This window comes from Enhydra lutris, unplaced genomic scaffold (genome assembly GCF_002288905.1).
Source record: "Enhydra lutris kenyoni isolate GAN:26980312 unplaced genomic scaffold, ASM228890v2 scaffoldscaffold74, whole genome shotgun sequence".
NCBI lineage: Eukaryota > Metazoa > Chordata > Mammalia > Carnivora > Mustelidae > Enhydra > Enhydra lutris.
The window spans coordinates 6241135-6261596 of record NW_019154158.1 but is presented as its reverse complement, the minus strand read 5'-3'; the positions used below and the strand labels follow the sequence as shown (position 1 = coordinate 6261596).

The following is a 20462-nucleotide window of genomic DNA, read 5'->3' as shown; positions in this document are numbered from 1 at the left end:
GAGACCAGGAATCCTGATGGCAGCTCAGGCTGTTCCCTTGCCCCACTCTCATGCCCCCAAATCTGCCCTGGACTATTTATTTTTTATTAGATGACTGGTGAAATCAATTTTGGAGGTATGTAAATTTCCACCAAAGAGATTTTTTTTTTCCTCCTCCCACAGGCTCCTAAGGAGATAATTCATTGGAACAAATTATCACTTTTAATTGTTCTCAGTTCTTGAATTGTTTAATACTCTACTGCCAATTACTGCTCACTTCTCTTAAATAGACTAACCTGCATTTTAAATTCACTCTTCCCCCTTTAAAAAAAAAAATAAACATAGCGAAGTAATTGACAAGAAGGTGGGGAAAAGCCACTTAAAGTTTTAATTTATTAGACCTTCAGTGGAGGACTCCTCGCTAAACCTGAGGTGGGTTGCTCTCCATCTTCTACTTTCCTGTCCCCCTCCCTCCTGTACACACCCCAAAAAAGAATCCCTTGAGACAGAATCCAGCTTCTTCCCCTTGTTACTACCCTATTCTTAAGGTATAGAGCTTCTGTGGGGCTGGTTTTTTTGCCTCCAGAAGGCTGGGCTGTAACCTGTCTCCTTTCCCACAGCGTCAGCTCCACCTACAGGAGGAGGGTCTACTCTCCAAACAACACAACTGGGACCACTCTGGAGTAAGACAGTGTTTCCACTGCAGAGGCTGGGGAAGCCTGCAGAAGTTGTAGGTTGGAGTTTGTAAGTCGGCGTACACTGTCTTTCTCATCAGGACCAAGTAGGAGGTTTTTGTTCTTTAGGCTAGGGTTGGAGCAAACTTGCTAATTCCAGAATGTTAGAGAGAAACCTCCTCCCTTCCCAGATCTGGCTTCTAATCACAGCTATTTTCTCTTCCAGCAGACTCTAAGATGGACATAGAAGACTGCAATGGCCGCTCCTATATGTCTGGTATGCCCTCTTGTGCACTGTGTTTGTAAGGGGCTGGGAGCGGCCACTCGCCTGTGGAGCAGAGCGGAGTCCAACCAGCCTAGCACAGGACCTCAGGTGCCCCGGTCACAGAGCTGCCAGTCACGCTTGGTAGTGCTTGGTAGCATGAGTCTATTTTGGTCATTTTATATTCCCTAAATAGAGATTCTCTTCCCAGACTTCTTGGGGGATAAGGGAAGGGGAACGGAACAAGAGGGAAATACAAGTGGGGACTGTGAGGCATAATCTGAGAGGAATGATTTAAAGCAAAGAGATAGAAGGAAGATGTAGGTCCTTCTCCTATACTCTGAGGTCACCAGCCCATCACGATACTCTGTCCCAGCCAGGTGGAGAGTGGGGCAGGGTTTCAAACCTCCAAGGCCTGTAGGGGCCAGGTGGGTATGTAAATGAGTGAACGAGGAGAGGGAATGCGGGGGACTGTCAGAACACATATCCTACTTCAAGAAGCAAAAGCTCCTCGGTGTGCACCAGTCACAGTTGTGCCAGAATGTGTATCCAGTGTGGCCAAAACTTGCAATTTTTCAAGAGAAGTCAGGAATCCAGATTTTATGTGAAGTGTCTCCATTTTAGACTAAGGACTCAATATTTTCAAAAATGTTCCAAAGAGCAAGCCAAACTTGTCTATGGGCTGAATTCAGCCAGTGGGCCAACAACATAGAGCTTTTGAAAAAAGATATAGAGCCCAACTCTTATTTCTCCCAGTCCTTTCCCATGGTCCTAACATGCTGTGTGGCTTTATATACCTGCCAGATACTCTTACTGAGGCAGAAGAGATCACTGCTCGTATGAATGGCTTTTAGAGATAGGAAAGTAATTGGGGTCTTCTCAGAGTTTAACAAGGTGAAAAGAAATGAGGACCTTTATCGGGCTCTCTCTCTGACAGTGCAGAGAAGGGCCGAAAACAGAGCTTGTCTCTAAGACGGAAGGAGTCATTTTTTGGAGCATTAGAACGTCAGGGCAAGAAATGATCATAAAAGGTAAGGGAAGCCAGAATTAGGTTTTGACATGATGAGGATGCCCGTCAGAGATCCAAGCACCGCTGTAGAAATGACCTATAGCTTTTTTTTTTTTTTTTTTTTTTTTACCCTGAAGTGGGACCAATAGAATTATGGGCATGTTCAAAGGATGATAGCAAGATGGGTCAGACACACATAGCAGAGTCATTGGGAACACCTGGGTAATGTAAGGTAAGACACTGACTCTGACCCCTTTCTCATTTAAGGAGGGAAGGAGTTGGAATGGGTAAAGGCATTTGATATCTGCTACATGCTGGTCCGAGTGACAGGGATCAAGTAGACTAAGGTAACTGAAAAAGATCTATTGGAACAAAAGTCATGGCCCTTCTGAGGAATCAGCCAGTCCTTCTCTGTCCCGCTCAGTTAAGCCTACTCAGAAAATCACTACTGAGCAACAGCCACCCCCCAGACCTTGTTTTATTGCTGGGGAACGGGTAGACAGATAAATACCAGTCCCTTTCCTAACTTAGGTAAATGAGAAACTGAGAACGTGGCTGGGGAAATATCCCAAGCAGCTCTGTCTCTGGAGAATGTGGATTAGAGGAAAACCTCTTAGGGTGTTTGCTTCACGTGCTATGAAACCAAATTGTCCCTGCTTTCAGCAGATTGACATCTCCGAGGTAAGGGAAGCCTCCACACAGGATGGTTTTTGGAATGAAGGGGGAGGCCAGAAACCCCTCACCTGTGTTTTGAGAATTCTAGATGCCAGCAACTACCCTAGAGAATGGGAAAAGGGAAAGCCAAGGGAGGGCTAACATTAGTTCTGAAGAGTAGCCCCTGCAGGGCTGGGCATGGCTGAGACAGTCCACGTGAGGGGCATCTGAGAGCCCAGCACTGACCCATCTCTCCTGGGCCAGTATGCAAGCAGTGGGAAAGCCTGTTGTGTGCACCCCTCTTAAAATACGGCCCTTGAAGATCATCACAGCTCTTCTGTCTCCTCACCTGGCCACGCGATGAAGGGGGTATCTCTCCTGTTCTTCAAAGAGACTTTCCCACCTCACAGAACCCAGTTCAGAAAATCCATCCTCTCTCCCCTTGTCTCTTTCTAAAGGGGCAGGTCCCTCCCTCCCGGGGTCTTGAGAGTCCATTAACTTACCACACAGATTCTCTCCCCACCTCCATTCCCTATCTTTCAGGGGAAACTGAGTTGCTCAAACCCAGCTCATGCAATTAATTGACTGAGCAGTGCTTGTCCCAAGTTTTCTGGGACTCTGAAATGTTTAAGGGAACCTTAGAAAGGGACCCAGGGGTAGGCAGCCCAAAGTTTCACGGCCCCTCCCACCCCCAAATTCTTGGAATCAGAAAATCTAGTCTCCAAAGTAGGTCAGCACGTCAGTGAGCAGCTCCTCTGGAAGGGAAGGGAGCAGAGGCCTTGTCTTGATAGAAGGCGGATTCATCCAGGGCTGTCGGCTGCTGGGCCCCAGGGGCACTGGAAGGGAGGCGAGCTGCGGAGGTGGGGAGACTATACCAGGATTTTGCCGGGATCTGAAAAGCCTCAGGGCCACAGAGCAACACTAGCCTGAGACCAGACTGCTGGGTCTTCTCGCCACTGGGAAGGAGGGGGCTATCAATCCCCAGATCTGGAAATCGACCTTTCTCCTGGAGGAGGAGGGAAAGGAGGGAATCTGAGTGCCTGAGTTTCGTGGGGGAGGGGCTTTCTGCCGATTTGAGAGCCTTGAGGCTGCCCCATGTCCTGGGCCCCATGACCTCTGGGGCCTTGGCTTCCCCGGCTGGCAGAGGATTGGGCCTTCCCTGGGGGCCCCCCTTTCTCCCTCCCACCTCGAGGGCCCATCCATCTCTCTCTCTCACACACACACACACTCTTGCCTCTCTCAGGCATTTGTTGTGCAGTTCCTCTTTGTCTGCTGGGCATGAGGGCAACGGCATCTGGCTCCCCCTCCCTGTGCACACCCCCCACCCCCACCCCTTACTGGCTTGGGAAAGGGATGCTGTAGCCTAGCATCCCCCCCAACCAGACACACATATACATTCTCTCCAGCCCCCTCCCCAAACACATCCAAGCGTGCGCTCGCTTGCGCTCTCCCTCTCTCCCTCTCCCTCTCTCTCTCTCCCTCTCTCTCTCATACACACACACACACACACTCTCTCTCTCTCTCTCTCTCTCTCTCACGCACACACACACACACACCCTGGGCTGAGCTCTTCTTGCTGGCTGCAGCCGTGGGCCCCTGCTCACCGTGCCGCTGCCTGCGAAATGACGGCGGTTCCCCTCACTTCCAGGAATCCACGCTTCCTGGAAGGTGAGTGGCTGGGCTCACCCCTGCCTGCCACCGAGACGCAGACATGCACACACCACCCGCACTCCCTCGCCGTTTCCAAGGCGGCGGCCGCGTTCGCACCCCAGGGTCTCACCGGCAAGGGAAGGATAATGTAAGTTCAGGCAGAAGGTGGCTAGTGGAGGGGGAAGGGGGGGTTGCCGGGGCTAGGGAGCCAATTCAGTAACAACTCCCAAGCCTGAGGAGAGGGAGAGGATGGGGGCTGTGTGTGTGTGTGTGTGTGTGTGTGTGTGTGTGTGTGTGTGTGTGGCGGGGGAGGGGGCGTTCCTCCCTATACTTGCGGAGGATGGGAAGGGTGTTTGGTGTTGCTAAGCAAAGACTGCGACTTGGACAGTGGGAGCTTGTGGTGACATCTTGATTAGGCCTTGGGGACAGATGTAGAGCTGCCCGGGGTGAAATGCCGAGACAGGCCTGGGTGGGAATGGGTAATAGAATCAAGGTAAAGAGGAGCCTTGGCAGCGGACGCCTCACCCTGGAAGAGAGATCTGAGGGGCCTCAGCCTCTTCCCCACAATAGAGCTGGGGATGGGCGTCTTTCTTCGCTCCTGGACCCACTGTTCCCTGCTAGCAGGTTAGCATCCTGCCACCCCGGAGCCCATGGTCAAGAAAGGGAAAGCAGTTAGGATGAGAGCAGAGAAGTGTGGAGGTTCTCGGACCTCATGGCTGTTCCCTGGAGGCAGCCACTCTTTGAAGGGATTGAGGAAGGGCAGCAGGAGTGGAGGGCTAGTCTCCTTTAGCATATGAAACACATTTAGCTTGTGGGACATTGCCCTGTTTCCTCTCTCTCCCTCCTGCTTTTCTGCCCTGGACCCACCTCCTTGTTCCTCTGATGTCAACCTCATGATTTGGCTTTACCCTCTGGGGGTTCAGCCAATCTATGATGACTTTGACCAAGAAAATTTCTCTGAGACCCGAGAGTGGCCTTAATTCTTGGCTCTGACAGTCTGGGATTTCTTGGGAGTCCCAGGCATTTGAAGTTCCCTCCCTGGGGTTTCTGGGACTGACAGAGGAACTGCTGAACTTCCTAAATCGGTCTCTAAGCCCCTTTACCCTCCGGCTAGAACTCAAAATCCCTGGGTCCCCATAAAGACTTTCTGGCCCCTGAAACAGATTCATTTTTATGTATTAGCCCCATAAAAGCAGACTTGAGCCTATTTTCCCTAGGGAGGGCAATGGCATCAAAGAGCCTCTCGAACTACTAGTGTGGTTCTCGAGGCACCTGCTCTTCCTCCTGTTCCCAGGCCTTAATAACCAAAAGCACAAAGGATGTTTTCCTCTTAATGCTCCTAAATATCCCTTTAAGCATATTTTCCTCATGTATCAAGCCTCCGGCTCCAAGAGGCGGTCTCAGCCTAGTAGGCTGGGACTAGAGATGGATTTCTAGCAAGTTCATTCATTGTTTTAGGGGCAGGGACTCAGCACCAGGGCCCAGAGCCCAGTTCTTCCCCTATTACTACCATCAAGTGATTTAGGGCAAGTCAGTACTAACGTCTGAAAAGGAACAAAAAGTTACCCCCTTTTAGCCCCTTTAACTACAGAAAACCCTACCACTTAATTGAAGGACGTATTTTAAAACTAGGTCTGAGTCTACACATCTCAACCCTCAACTCTGAGATGCTTACTTCATGACAGGTGTGTGGTTCTGATTGGGGCAACTTTTCTAGATAACCATGGCTCATCTATAGGCCTCCAGCTGGGACAACTCAGTTTCAAGCTATAAGACATTTTCTATAGCGAGTGAACAAATTTCCTCAGGCTCTGATGGGAAAGAATGGGGGAAGTGGGACTTTTAGAAGAGGATATGAATGGGAAATGGTCCCAAAGTCCTGAGTGGTTGTTTTCTTCCCACTGACCAAAGCTGGAGAGGGATCCCTCAGGAGGGTGTGTTCCGGATTTCTTGCCTCAGGCCCAAGACTCCAACCATTTTATAATGGAATCTTTATTTTGTGAAAGTAAGTATGTGCGTAGCTGGGAAATTGGGAAAAGTACTAATAGGTGGACTTTAGGGATGACTTTTAGGGCTCGTGTCTCTCTCTCTTTCTCTCTTCCATGTTTAGGCTGTGTGTTCACATCCATGCATGTTCACGTTAGCAGATAATGTAGAAGGCTATGGGTGTGTTTGCCCCTGTAGGTATGTTCTTTTTATATGTATCTACATCTGTGATATGTGTCTGTGTCTATGTGTGTGTTTACCTATATGTGTTTTATTTCACCTATAAATTTGTGCAGAAGATTGTGGGGAGGAGGGATTTTTTTTTAAAGACTTGATTCATATCTCCACGTATGTTAACTAATTTTTTAAAGATACAGACGAAACTCTTAAAACTCATTTTTATAAAGTGGTTTGTCAACACGTTAACAATGAACATAGTGAGAATAAACTCATTATTTTACTGTCAAGGAAACAGCAAGCCGTAAATATGTGACTGGAATCATATCAGATAGGAGGCGTTCTAGAGTAGTCAAATTCACGCTGATTTCAGAAGGTCGAACAGGCCCAACGCTCCTCTGCTAAAAGACAAGTGACTCCCCACTGGCTGTGGAGATGGGCTCAGGACATGGGTGCTTACAGTTTCTGATCTGTCCAGGTTCCACCTCTACCAGCTCTGTGACCTTAGACAAGTAGCACAGCCTCCTTGGTGCCTCAGTTTTCTCATCTGCAACATTAAGTTCGTATTGGCACCTGCTTCATGGTGTCGTTGTGAAGGTGAAATGAGAGAATTCGTATAAAGTGAATAGAACCATGCCTGGCACAGAGTACGCACTCAATAAATGTTAGCGGCTGTCATTATAATTACTATTATTATCATTAGATTCAGGGACCATTCCAGCTGCCCTTCCTGCAGATCCCGAACCTGGTGTTGGGGGCTCCGGAAAGGAACAGTAGGGAAGAACGTCTGTCCTGAAATGCCTCTCTCCTGAGGCCCCCATTTTCCTCTCCACCCTGGCCCGCCCAGCCCCAGCCCTGCTTCCTGTGGACGTCAGGCAGTGATGTTCTTCCCCTCAGGCCTAGATAAAGGTAGGGTGGGCAAGACGCAGCCATTGAGCTCGCAGAAGTCTGCACCGGGCACCGGGGCTGACGAGGGCACAAGGTATGGCGCCAAGCTTACAACGCTGCCTTGTACGTGGCTACAAGATCAATGTTTGTGAAACTTCGTACAATTTTGAAGAGGTGAGGCGACAGACGGTCAAAGGCTCCAGCCGCAGCTTCACCTGTCCTCTTGTTCTCTCCTCCAAGGTAGCGGGGACTCATCTCTGGAGAAGGAGTTCCTCGGGGCCCCAGTGGGGCCCTCGGTGAGCACCCCCAACAGCCAGCACTCTTCTCCCAGCCGCTCACTCAGTGGTAAGTGCGACTGCCCTGCCCCTGCCCTGGCACTAGGTGCCCCCCACCCCGCCCATCTGTGTTTGGCCCTCAGCTCACCCTCCATGGGCAGCCATTTCCCCTTTGCTGCCTCCCTCTGGTTTTCTGCTTCGAGCCTCTACACATCTACAAGAAGTACGGACCTCAGCATCTAGGGTCTTCCTGACTTCTGAAAGGAGAGTGAACGGTGGCTGCCACACTAGGGTAGAATTAAAAGAGGCCTGGCTGGGATGAAGGCAAAGGCTCCAAAGAGAAATCCTGGAGTTGGAGAAGCAAGTACATAGGAATGGTCACAAGGTAGAGCCAGATAGGAAACAGAGATGAGAGGGATCTCCTTATCACCCACCCCCTCCTGCTCCTGGGCCTCATTCTCCTGCCCGGATAGGTCCCCATGACTGCCTCTTCTTGCTGGCCCTAGATCTGTGACATTCTCTGAATGGTTGGAATAGCCAGGAATGTAGGTCAGAGCTAGAGCCAAGGCTTTCTCTTCAGTGGCTCCTCCCTCCTTCATCCCCCTCTCCAGATTTTAATGGAGGGGTTCTATCTTATGGGGAGGGAAGTTGATGTGAGCCATCTCTGTCTTCCAGTTTTGCTCTCTCTTTAGCCTGCCATCTCTTTGGTCTTCCTAAGACCATTTTCCCGCCACTGTTACTTGCTGGCTTCCTGCCCAGGGCCAAGCCCGACATCTTTCTTAATGATAAGAGAATGGAGAAAAAGACTCCCCTTAGCCTCCTCCTCTCCCCAGTGGAACAGAAGACCTCCCATGTGCCCCAACTTTTTTCTCTTGGAGCCTATTTGCCTCGGCGCTGGGACGGGAGGAAAAGGTTATTGCAGGTCCCAGCAGGACCACCATATCACCACCCGGGAGACTTCGGGTGTTGGCCTCTTTTAAAGCCTGTATGTCTCAGGGCTGGGAGAGGGCCTGCTGGACATCAGGAGGACCATTCTGGTTTGCGGGCAGGTTCCCCCCTTTGCCTGTTTCTGTCCTAAACACCATCCCACCCTCCAGCCAACTCCATCAAGGTGGAGATGTACAGCGATGAGGAGTCAAGCAGACTGCTGGGGCCAGATGAGCGGCTCCTAGAAAAGGATGACAGTGTGATCGTGGAAGACTCGTTGTCAGAGCCCCTGGGCTACTGTGATGGAAGTGGGCCAGAGCCTCACTCCCCTGGGGGCATCCGGCTGCCCAACGGCAAGCTCAAATGCGACGTCTGCGGCATGGTCTGTATTGGACCCAATGTGCTCATGGTGCATAAGCGCAGCCACACGGGTGAGTAAGCCAGGGGGTCCGGAGGAGCTCCCACGCGGGCTGGACAGGCAGAGGCATAGGACACCGTGTCTGCAGTGGGGCAGCCTCAGAAAGGGAAGGGTCTCTCCCAGCACACCTTCCAGCTGATGGAAAAAAGAAGCGATGCCATTTGGATTCCCTCAACACTCATACTTCTCTGTTGCTTTCATCAGCTGTCGTTCGTTATAAAGAAAAGCTGATATTTCTCTCAGGAGGTGAGGGAGATAATGGCGTAGCCTCCAGAAGGGTCCTAGAGTCCAATAGGGACAGGACTCCAGGGTATTATCTGGGCCCTCCGGTGTCGAGATTTAAAGACACAAACAAATAAACAAAAACAAAAAAAGGAAAACAAAAGCCTCGTCTCAGCTTTCTGAGGCTTTGAAGGCTCCCGGGGCACAGTGGGTCTTGTAGGACTCAGTTTTGGGTTCATGGGCTTTTGGCCTGGTGCCCTTTGCCCTACCATTAGTCTCTTCTCCACACCTTCCCAGGGTAAGACTGTTCCTGAGGGAGCTTTAGAACACAGGAATCTTGTATGCGTGCCTCAGCTCTGCCCCTCAGAAATCCTCCTGAGCACCTGCCCTCAGGCAGGGTGGGGCAGAGGGTACAAGAAGAGGTTCAACCTTCTAAACTCCTCTCCCCAGTCCTCAGTGATCTGTTGCTTCTCTTGCAGGTGAAAGGCCGTTCCACTGCAACCAGTGTGGTGCCTCCTTCACCCAGAAGGGGAACCTGCTGCGCCACATCAAGCTGCACTCCGGGGAGAAGCCTTTCAAATGTCCCTTCTGTAACTATGCTTGCCGCCGGCGTGACGCGCTCACCGGCCACCTCCGTACACACTCAGGTCAGTGATCTGTTCGGTGGGAAAGGAGGAGTGGGACCTCAGTACCCCAGGGAAATAGAGCTCAGTGACTTCTCTTGTGTTCAGGGAGTTACAGTGTCTGTCACTGAGGAGGCCAGAGCACCCGCAGAGCAGATAGGGCCCTGCCTCTCTAACCCCTCGTCTGGGCCCCATGGGGAATTTGGGGGACTCTTTGATGAGGTATTTTACATCTGCTACACTCTGTGACTTGGAGCAAAAGGAGCATGGGTGATGTTCTAGGCTCTTAACAGTCACCCGCCCTTTGTTTTTTAAAGTTCATGCTACTGCCAGAGCCATCTGTACCCACCCCCCCCACACTTCTGAGCACCCTTCCTCACATTTCCATGTGCTCGAGGTCCCACGCCCATCACCCATCATCACCTCCCTCCATGATACCAGAGGTCCTGGATCACCACTGTCTGTCTTCTCCTTTACTTCTTACTGGTTCCTAAAAGTATCCATGGGCCTCCAAACTCCAGAGAAAGAAAGGAGGCCTAGGAAAAGCCTCTGTTCCCCATCCCAAGAGGTTGTCCCCTTCCCAGAGGCAAGAGCAAGTCGCCAGAGTGTCTAGAGGTTAGTGTTTGGATCTGTGCCAGGGGACTGGACTATCCAGTTTTCATAGCCGCAGCCAAGACTCTTGGAGTTGACATCTATCTGAATCAGCTGCGCAGACAGTATTTTTGAAGTATCTTACTAAGTTTTAAGCTTGGCCTTGCGAAGAGACCAGGAGTCAAGCTGGTGGGAAGGAAGAGCTCAAGATTGGGAAAAGACAGGAGGAAGGGCAGAGGGGAAAAAATTAGTAGGATCTGTCCTTGGCAACTTTCCTTGCTACTTTTCTCTTTTCCTAAACTCTCTTGGGCCAGGATTTCAAGGGATAGAGTAATCACCTCAGCAGGCTTTCCCCAGCCACCTACCTTGTTCTAGGTTCTCTCACCTTGGAGCAGGCTTTTTGATCTATAAAGCTTTTCGCTTGTCTCCTTGTGTGATCCTCATAACAATTCCAAGGTACATGGTATTATCCTCACTTTGCTGACAAGAAAACTAAAGGTCTGGGGGAGAAAGAAAAAAAAATTGCTAGTCACAGAGCTATTCTGCAGCCTTCCTGGACCTCATTAAGGTTCTGTGCCACAGAATCATACTCCTGTTCCTTAGAAAAGGGGTGGCCTCCCCTACTGGTTTGGAACAAGGATGGCTTGATCCCAAGAATTGCTGAAACAAAAACAAGGCCCCCAGGATAAATTTTGGATGTTGTTCTGTAGGATATTATTAGGAATAGAATTAGATACAGATATCCCACTAGGTTCCATCTCTATGAGATGCTTTCTATGTAACCCACACTATAAGAAAAAAAAGGGTCCCTCTCCCAGATGTTAAACCATTTCCCCAAAAGTCTTAGGTGGACAGGGACCATGGCATTCACCTCATCCCCCAAAGACTAGGTTTTACAGAGTAAGGTCAAAATGGCATGGATAGATTGAATCAAGGCCTGGTTTAGGTGTGTGCATATAGGGTGGAGGTAATTACCAGCCTCCTGGAGACACCTCCTGCCTCCCTGCTTAATAGTAGCAATATATGTAAAATGATATTTTTTTATTTATTTGTCAGAGAGAGAACATAAGCAGGGGGAAAAGCAGGTGGAGGGAAAAGCATGCTCCCTGCTGAGCAAGGAGCATGATGTGGGGCTCAATCCCAGGACCCTGGGATCATGACCCGAGCCAAAGGTAGATGCCTAACCAACTGAGCCACCCAGATGCCCCAAGATAGTAAAACAAAATACACAATACCTTGTTCTCTCACTTTTCTCTCTCCTCTCACAAATATTACCTCTCAAAAGTTGTCTTTAGGGGCACCTGCATGTCTCAGTTGGTTGAGCATCTGACTCTTGATTTTGGCTCAAGTCATGATCTCAGGGGGGTGAGATCGAGCCCCACATTGGGCTTCATGTTCAGTGAGGAGTCTGCTTCCCCTCTTCCTCTCCCCCACTCACTCTCTCTCAAATAAATAAATCTTAAAAAAAAAAAAAAGTGGTTTTTAAAGGAAATATCCATCTCAGTTTTCCCAACTTCTTTTCTTTGGGAGAAACAAAAAAAAAATATTTTTCTTTTTTAAGTAATCCCTACACCCAGCGTGTAGCTCTGAGACCCTGAGATCGAGAGAGATCAAGAGTCTCATACTCGGGATGCCTGGGTGGCTCAGTCGGTTAAGCATCTGCCTTCGGCTCAGGTCATGATCCCGGGTCCCTGGGATCCAGCTTCCTGTAGGGCTCCCTGCTCTGTGGGAGGAGCAGAGGGAGAGGGAGAACCAGACTCCCCACTGAGCAAGGAGCCAGCCGTGGGGCTCATCCCAGGACCCTGAGATCATGCATGACCAGAGCCGAAGGCAGATGCTTAACCAACTGTGCCACCCAGGCGCCCCTAAATAAATAAAATCTTAAAAAAAGAAAAAGTCTCTTGCTCTTCTGACTGAGCCAGCCAGGCACCCCAGAAACTAAATCTTTATAACTTGTTCTTTCTTTTTTTTCTAAAGGTTTTATTTATTTGACAGAGATTGAGAGAGAGAAAGAGCGTGAGCATAAGCAGGCGGAGCGGCAGGCAGAGGGAGAGGGAGAAGCAGACCCCCTGCCAAGCAGGGAGCCTGCCAGGGGTCTCGATCCCAGGACCTCTGGATCATGACCCAAGCTGAAGGCAGCACTTAACCGACTAAGCCACCCTGCCGCTCCTAACTTGTTCTTTATTTTAAAAAAATTTACAAGACCCTCAAAGTTGATATTCTCTTCCTTTTACTCATCTCCTTTATTTCCCTCTCTCTTATTCTTCTTCTCTTCTCAGAATTTCTCTGTCAGTGATGGTTTTTCTGGGGCTCTCTTGGTAGCTCAGTGTAGAGACACAGAAAGAAAAAGAAGCAGTAGAACGAGGCTAGGGGTGGAGTAAAGGTCAGTGAAAACTGCCCCTCCCCACATTGCCAGATCTAAGGGCTCTCATTTCTGTCACCCCAGCCCACCAATTTCCCCCAAACCAAAGCAGATAGGTCGTAAGCAAAAAATCCCCTTGTCTGATAAACAGCACTTGCACCCGCCTGCCACATGGAAAGGTTAAACCGCAGTCTGGGCCCCAGAATCTGAGACCCTAGGGTGGGGCCAGCATGTCTGCCAGGGATGATCCTCTACCAAGTCCCTGACTCCTCCTTCCTGTGAGCAGCAGTTTGGCCGCCATGAGCCCTACTACCCCCCCACGCCCCTGAAGTCCCAAGCTTTAGGCCTCGGGTCCCCTCTCTCTTCCCAGGGCTGTACACTGGACCCCCTTTCCATGTTTGCCGCTGAAGGTAGGGGAGGAAAGACTAGCAGAATTCCCTCGAGCCACACCCCTTCCTCCTCATGTTGGGGTCCATTCACTCCCAGAGGGCCTTGTAGAACCCGGGGCGCCGGGAGGCGTGACCAATGTGGCGTCTCTCCCATCTCCTCCACAGTCTCCTCTCCCACAGTGGGCAAGCCCTACAAGTGTAACTACTGTGGCCGGAGCTACAAACAGCAGAGTACCCTGGAGGAGCACAAAGAGCGGTGCCACAACTACCTACAGAGTCTCAGCACTGAAGCCCAAGCTCTGGTGGGCCAACCAGGTGGGGCTGTCAGCAGGCCTGGGGGGAGGGGAGGGGTGAGTGGAGGGCAGAGCCAGAGGGTGTGCAGAGGGCGTGCAGGGCAAGGATGATTCCAGCCCCCCCCCACCCCTGACAAAGGGATGAGGTCTTTGGAGAAAGGACGGTTCCCTCCTTGGTCTGGGAGCTCTCCAGTTGGTGCAGAGCCCTGTGGTAGGTGCTGCAGGAAGGTCCAGGGGTCAGGGATGTTCTGACCTATGTCCTCAGTCTAAGGGGAGAGAGAGAACACAAGGGAGTATAAAACCAAGGGTCAGGTGCATCTGTAATTGTCCTCCCAATTACCTGAAATGTTGCTAGGATGAGCTCTAGATAAGGGGAAGTGAGTGGAACCCAGTTTTCTAGGTATCGGGGATGCCCTTCCTTGGCTACCGACTGGCTGATTCTCTCCAGGCAAAGGCTGCTGAGCCAGTGCTGCTCCGCTTCAGCTGCTACTACTTGTCCCCACCTCCTTCCCTCTAGGTGACGAGATCCGTGACCTGGAGATGGTGCCAGACTCCATGCTGCACTCATCCTCGGAGCGGCCAACTTTCATTGATCGGCTGGCCAATAGCCTCACCAAACGCAAGCGCTCCACCCCCCAGAAGTTTGTAGGTAAGAGTCCAGCTGGAGAGAAAACATCAGCTTTAAGCCACAGCTCCTCTAAACCTGAGCTCTGGTAGCCATCAAACCAGCTGGGCCTGGAGATTTGATGGAAGGGAAAAAGTGGTCTGGTAGGCTCTGGTGCTCAGAATCCATCCCCAGAACAGAAGGGGCATGAAAAGGAAGAAGGTACCTCGAGAGGGTGTTGAGGGCTCTTGTGGTGGTTGTAAGAGGAGGGCGGTCAGGGAGCTCAGGTTCTCCCAGGTTTTGAGAACAGCGAGGACTTCTGCCTGTGGGATCTGAGACAATGGCCCTGACAGTCAGAGGGAGGAGGTATGAGTATGGGGTCCACCCACCTGGCCTTGAGGTTCGATCTCTAGCTTTATAAAGGGCAATGAAGGAAGTGTTAAAGATCAGCAGGGGGTGGGAACTGAGTCCTTCCCTACAATTATAGCTGGAGTTGGGGAGTGGCCCCACAGAGGTCCTGACCTTGAGGGAAGTGAATGAGGACTGGTAAATAATGTTACAGCCATCCCCAGGGTAAGCAAACAAAGAAGTCATCCTGGGAAAACTCAGGAATTCTCCAAACCCAGCTCTGCTGAGATCCTCTCCTCCACAGGTGAAAAGCAGATGCGCTTCAGCCTCTCAGACATCCCCTACGATGTGAACTCGGGTGGCTACGAGAAGGATGTGGAGTTGGTGGCACATCACGGCCTAGAGCCCGGCTTTGGAGGTTCCCTGGCCTTTGTGGGGGCAGAGCATCTGCGTCCCCTCCGCCTTCCACCTACCAACTGCATCTCGGAACTCACACCCGTCATCAGCTCTGTCTACACCCAGATGCAGCCCCTCCCTGGTCGGCTGGAGCTTCCAGGGTCCCGAGAAGCAGGTGAGGGACCTGAGGACCTGGCTGATGGAGGCCCCCTCCTCTACCGGGCCCGAGGCCCCCTGACTGACCCTGGGGCATCCCCCAGCAATGGCTGCCAGGACTCCACAGATACAGAGAGCAACCACGAAGATCGTGTTGGGGGGGTGGTATCCCTCCCTCAGGGTCCCCCACCCCAGCCACCTCCCACCATTGTGGTGGGCCGGCCCAGTCCTGCCTACGCCAAAGAGGACCCCAAGCCGCAGGAAGGGTTACTGCGGGGCACCCCGGGCCCCTCCAAGGAAGTGCTCCGGGTGGTGGGCGAGAGCGGTGAGCCCGTGAAGGCCTTCAAGTGCGAGCACTGCCGAATCCTCTTTCTGGACCATGTCATGTTCACTATCCACATGGGCTGCCATGGCTTCAGAGACCCTTTCGAGTGTAACATCTGCGGCTACCACAGCCAGGACCGGTACGAATTCTCTTCCCATATTGTCCGGGGGGAGCACAAGGTCGGCTAGCCACCTACCTACCACCCTCCCTTCAGTCCACCACTCCACTGCCTCCCTACAGGAGTCTAGCTCTTTCCCCACTTCATCCTAAGGAGCTTGGCTCCGTAGCCTCCTCCACTGGCTACCAGACTTCACACTTGACCCTGACCCTGACCCCTCCTCGCCTATTCTCTACCCTGACTGACTTAAGCATTGTGATGAAACAGGCCTTTTTGCTTATGTTTCTCCTCTTCCTCTTCTCTCATCCCAGCATAGTCAGAGTTATTTATTGATACAATTTGTGGATTTTTCTTTTGGCTTTTTCTCTTAATTTTGATCAGTCACCTGCCACAGCCCACAGACCGCTCCCACTTTAGGCCTAATTTTTCTTTCTTTGATGCAGCTTTCTCTAACAGCCCTCGGGGTAGGAAGCTCCTCTTAGTCCTAAGAGTTCTGAGCTTCTCCTGTTAAGTCCTCACCTTTTGCATTATCTGATTCCTTCCTTTTGATGCTGATAGCTCCCTCTGGCCCTACCTGAGCTCTGTGGTATTATATCTCCTCTCTGGGACCCTCCCACCTGGTACTCCATACCTCTTGTGCCCTCTCCTGTTAGGCAGCTTGCACTATGCTTCAACAAATGAAGAATTTCCTCATTGGGAAGTGGGAGGGGCTGAAGAAATTCTCCCCAGGCACTGTGGGGCTGAGGGTCCTCTTGACGTTCCCCTAGTAATATGAGTTCCTCAAAGCCCACATTTGGGAATCTCCCTCTGGGATGTGATCTGTCTCTTCTCTCCTCAAACAACCCCCAACACGGCTACTCTCTTCAACCTGCCAGTCTACTCAGTGGTGGTTTTCTCTTCTTGGAATGCCCCAATTTTATATTCTCAGGGGCCAAGGCTAGGTCTGCAATCCTATCTCTGACATGTTGGGAGCCACAGGTGCCTAACTGGGAACCAGGGCATGGGAAGGGGGTGGGTTAAAATTCTTCTCTTTCTCTTCCACCTCTGATCTTCTTCACTCTAGTGACCTTCCTAGGCTCTCAGGGGCTCCTGCCGTCCCTCTCCTATGAGAAACTAGTGGGTTGCTGCCTGATGACAAGGGGGTATCTCAACCCCTCAGTCATGCTGCCTTCTTCTTCTCCCCGCTCTAGGATTCACCCTCATTCCCAGGCTTCTTGGCCCTGTTCTTAGGATCAGTGGCAGGGAGAAAAGGGTGTCTCTTTTCTCTCTTCTAATTGTCAGTATATAACCAAAAATTATCCCAGGACGAGGAAGGGCATTTGCCCCTCACCTCATTCCATTCTTGTCCTGGCAAGAATGGGATGGGCGCAACTGAACCGGGGGTCATCCTCTACTGCCCCCTTCTACACTCAGTTCCCAGATGTAGGGCAGGAGGGGCCTTGCTCCTCCTGGCTACAGCAGAGACCCCTGGCTTTTTGGGTAACCCAGTTAGTGAGAAGGGGGCAGGAGGAGATACGGCTCCACTGTGAGTGGAGTTCTCTACAAGCGTTTTCTGCCCAAGGCCACAGCTATCCCATTCTCTGCTTCCTTGAGATTCAAACCAAAGGCTGTTTTTCTATATTTAAAGAAAAAAAAAAAGAAAGTAAAAACCAAACACAGCACCTCACAAGTTGTAACACTTGGTCCTTCTCTCTCTCTCCTTTTCTCTTCCCTTCCATCTTTCTTTCCATATGTCCTTTCCTTATTGGCTCTTTTGCCTCCTACTTTTCTCACTCCCTATCAGGGATAATTTAGGGGGATGGTGAAGGGTTGGCTAAGGAAAAGACCCTGGGATGGGGGCTCCTAAGGGCTCTAAGAAGAGTCTACCTTACCCTCTATGGGAAGGGAGACCCTAGAAAACCTTTTCTCCCTTCCTTTTCTCCCCCATTATGTAGTCTCCCTAAGAGAACCAGATTGTCAAGGAGGGGCATTGTGGGTTGGTTCCTTCTTGACAATGTAGCAATAAACAGACGCTGCCAAGGGCAGAGGATGGGGGTGGGGGGCTACCTGGAAGGAGAGTAGTCTCTAGAGAAGGGGAGAGGCTTCTCAACAGTACCCCAGGGAACTGGCTCCTTCTTTCAGGATGGCAGCAGAACTGAGATTAATATCTAGGGTTCTCCTCAACTGTTCTGGTTATTGAGCCCCTTCCTGTTAGACCTACCCCTTACCACCTCTTCTGTGTCTGCTGTGTATCTGGTGACACCTCATAAGGACTAGTCCCTTCTGGGGTACCAGAGCCTTAGGGTGCCCCATCCCCTCCCCCAGTCAGCTCTGGCACCTGTAACCTCCTGGAACATGAAGGACTATGCTCTGAGGCTATACTCTGAGCCCATGAGAGCAGAGACTGGAAGGGCAAGACCAGGTGCTAAGGAGGGGAGAGAAGGGCACTCTGTCTCTCTCCAGACCATCACTGCACTTTAACCAGGGTCTTAGGTACAAAATCCTACTTTCCAGAGCCTTCCAGCTCTGGAACCTCAAACATCCTCATGCTCTCTCCCAGCTCCTTTTGCATAAAAAAAAGTAAAGAAAAAGAAAAAAAAAATTGAAACCCACATGGAGAAAAGAGGTGTTTTCCTTTTATACTGATATTCAAGACCAACACCACACAAGAAAATTTCTAAATAGACACTTTTCCAGACCTTCGTTTTTTTGTGTCTGTGTCCAAGCTGCGGATGGGATTTTGTAATACTTTCAGCAGCTTCTTTCCTTGTGTACATAATATATATATATTATATATATTTTTAATCAGAAGTTATGAAGAACAAAAAGAAAAAAAATAAAACACAGAAGCAAGTGCAATACCACCTCTCCTCTCTCTCTCCCAGGGTTTCATTTGTAGCCTATGCTTGGTGTCTCCCTTGGACCTTACCCTTTCACCTTCCCCTCCTCTTCCTTTGGTTCTCCCTCCCCCTTTTTTTAAAGAGTTTTTCTCCTTTCTCAAGGGGAGTTAAACTAGCTTTTGAGACTTATTGCAAAGCATTTTGTATATGTAATATATTGTAAGTAAATATTTGTGTAACGGAGATATACTACTGTAAGTTTTGTACTGTACTGGCTGAAGGTCTGTTATAAATAAACATGAGTAATTTAACAACCTCTCGTTGTTTTTTGCAGACTTTACTGTAATTTTCTGCTGGGAGGGAGGGGGATCTCCTTGCTGCACATTGTACCAACTACTGAATGTTTTGAAGGTGAACAAGTCTAAGACTAAGACAAAGCCAAACAAGAATGCTCACGTTGTTGCTACGGAACAGAATTTTCGACCTACAGTGGAAAGTCGAGATTTTCCTACCAGGAGTCCCTTTAGGATAGAGAAAGCCCAACTTGACTATCCATCCAAAGCAGAGGTTCATCAAACATTTTTTGAGTACTTACTATATGCAAAACATACTATACGCCCAAGGAAATGCAAGTTACAATAACATGAATGATGATAATAATAGGTTCTACCTCTTCTTGAGCATAAGTGCCAAGCACTGTGCCAAGTATTCATGTAATTGTAGAAACCACCTAAAAGTGAGTGATCCACTATTACTAGTGAAGATATAAAAGGCCAAGAGAGAATAAACAACTTATCCGAGACTCATCAACCAGACCATCTTGGGTCTTAATTTTGGGAGATCCCCTTGACACTCTAGTTTTTTCAACTTTGGAGACAACTGGGTGGTTGACTGCCCATGGATAGCACTCCCACTCAAAGCTAAAGACTTTCTGAAGGGTCTTCAAGGTAAATGGAGCTTATATGTAGGAAAGTATATTTCAGTCACAGGCCAGACTCAACTGAGTGGTGAAATCACTTCAGTGGGGCTTGATCAACATTTTTTTTTAAAAGATTTTATTTATTTATTTGACAGAGAGAGAGATCACAAGTAGGCATAGAGGCAGGCAGAGAGGGGAGGAAGCAGGCTCCCTGCGGAGCAGAGAGCCCGACGCAGGGCTCGATCCCCAGACCCTGGGACCATGACCTGAGCCGAAGGCAGAGGCTTTAACCCACTGAGCCACCCAGGCGCCCCTTGGTCAACATTTATTAAAATAAAGCAGGAAATAGAACATATCATTGCACTTTATGCCCTAAGGGCAAGTACTGTTTCCTGAAGTTGTGTTTCAGTTTTGTACGTTTGTGTAGGTACTGAGAACCAGTGTAAAATATATTTCTGCTATGGGTTGGAATGAAAATCGTTAAAGTTACTCTGCCAGGTTATATACCTCCACCCATTTTTTTCTGTTAGGCAGAAGGCAGTATAGCGTAGCGGAGCCACGACACTTCTTGCTAACTCTGTGCTTTTCAGGGGCGCCTGGGTGGCTCAGTGGGTTAAGCCTCTGCCTTTGGCTCAGATCATGATCTCAGGGTACTGGGATCAAGCCCGGAATGGGACAAGCCCGGAATGGGACCAAGCCCGGAATGGGACCAAGCCTCGAACAGAGCTCTCTGCTCAGTGGGGAGTCGGCTTCTGCCTCTCTGCCTGCCTCTCTGCCTACTTGTGGTCTATTTCTCTGTCAAGTAAATAAACACAATCTTAAAAAACAAAAACAAAACAAACAAACAAAAAAACCTCTGTGTTTTTCAGAAATCTCAGATTTTCAATCTGTAAAGGGAGGATAATAATAGTATCTACCTTATAGGCTTGTTGAAGGTAAAATGAGTTAATATTTATAAAGCGCTTACTACAGAGTCTGGCGCTACGCTAACAGGAGCCAGGGATGTTTAAAAAAAAAAAAAAAGTGAGTAAGAAACAGCGTTAACACCCATGTACTTGCCCAAGGCCCTTCGTAGGTTTTGTCCATGCTGGAAGGAGGAATTAACAAAATATTTTGTTTTCCCCAGGTCCCCGCTCCCCCCACCCCCGCCCCCGTCTTCCGTTTCTCAATCCTACACCAAGTAACAATACTGTCGGAGAAACAAGCCGAGAGCGTCCCCCGGTGGCACAGCGCCGCCTTCGGTCTAAGAGCTTGGGGGCTAAGGGCCCGCCAGCTTCGCACTACAACTCCCATGCATCTCCCCGACTCTGACCTCGGATTGGGGTGGGGCGCGACTTGTGGTGCTGCGCGGGCAACTCCCGCGCATAACGTCGCAAAAACCGGATAATTACAGCGCCC

General features: G+C 50.1%; 1 protein-coding gene across 4 annotated transcripts; it reads left to right on the top strand.

Annotated features, from left to right (window-relative positions):
- Positions 1 to 328: 328 nt before the first annotated feature.
- On the top strand, positions 329 to 18068 carry LOC111160195 (IKAROS family zinc finger 4). Of its 4 annotated transcripts, XM_022523099.1 has the most exons (8): positions 4183 to 4376; positions 6140 to 6233; positions 7520 to 7624; positions 8652 to 8912; positions 9601 to 9768; positions 13252 to 13401; positions 13897 to 14028; positions 14636 to 18068. In XM_022523099.1, exons 1-8 carry the CDS (start codon positions 4290 to 4292, stop codon positions 15394 to 15396), a joined length of 1758 nt encoding a protein of 585 aa, XP_022378807.1. In that variant the 5' UTR covers positions 4183 to 4289; the 3' UTR covers positions 15397 to 18068. The 4 variants fall into 4 exon arrangements, with proteins under 4 accessions (XP_022378810.1, XP_022378808.1, XP_022378807.1 ...); XM_022523102.1 differs by lacking the exons at positions 4183 to 4376; positions 6140 to 6233 and adding an exon at positions 329 to 930; XM_022523100.1 differs by lacking the exon at positions 6140 to 6233 and having other exon boundaries at positions 4154 to 4246.
- The last annotated feature ends 2394 nt before the right edge of the window (positions 18069 to 20462 follow it).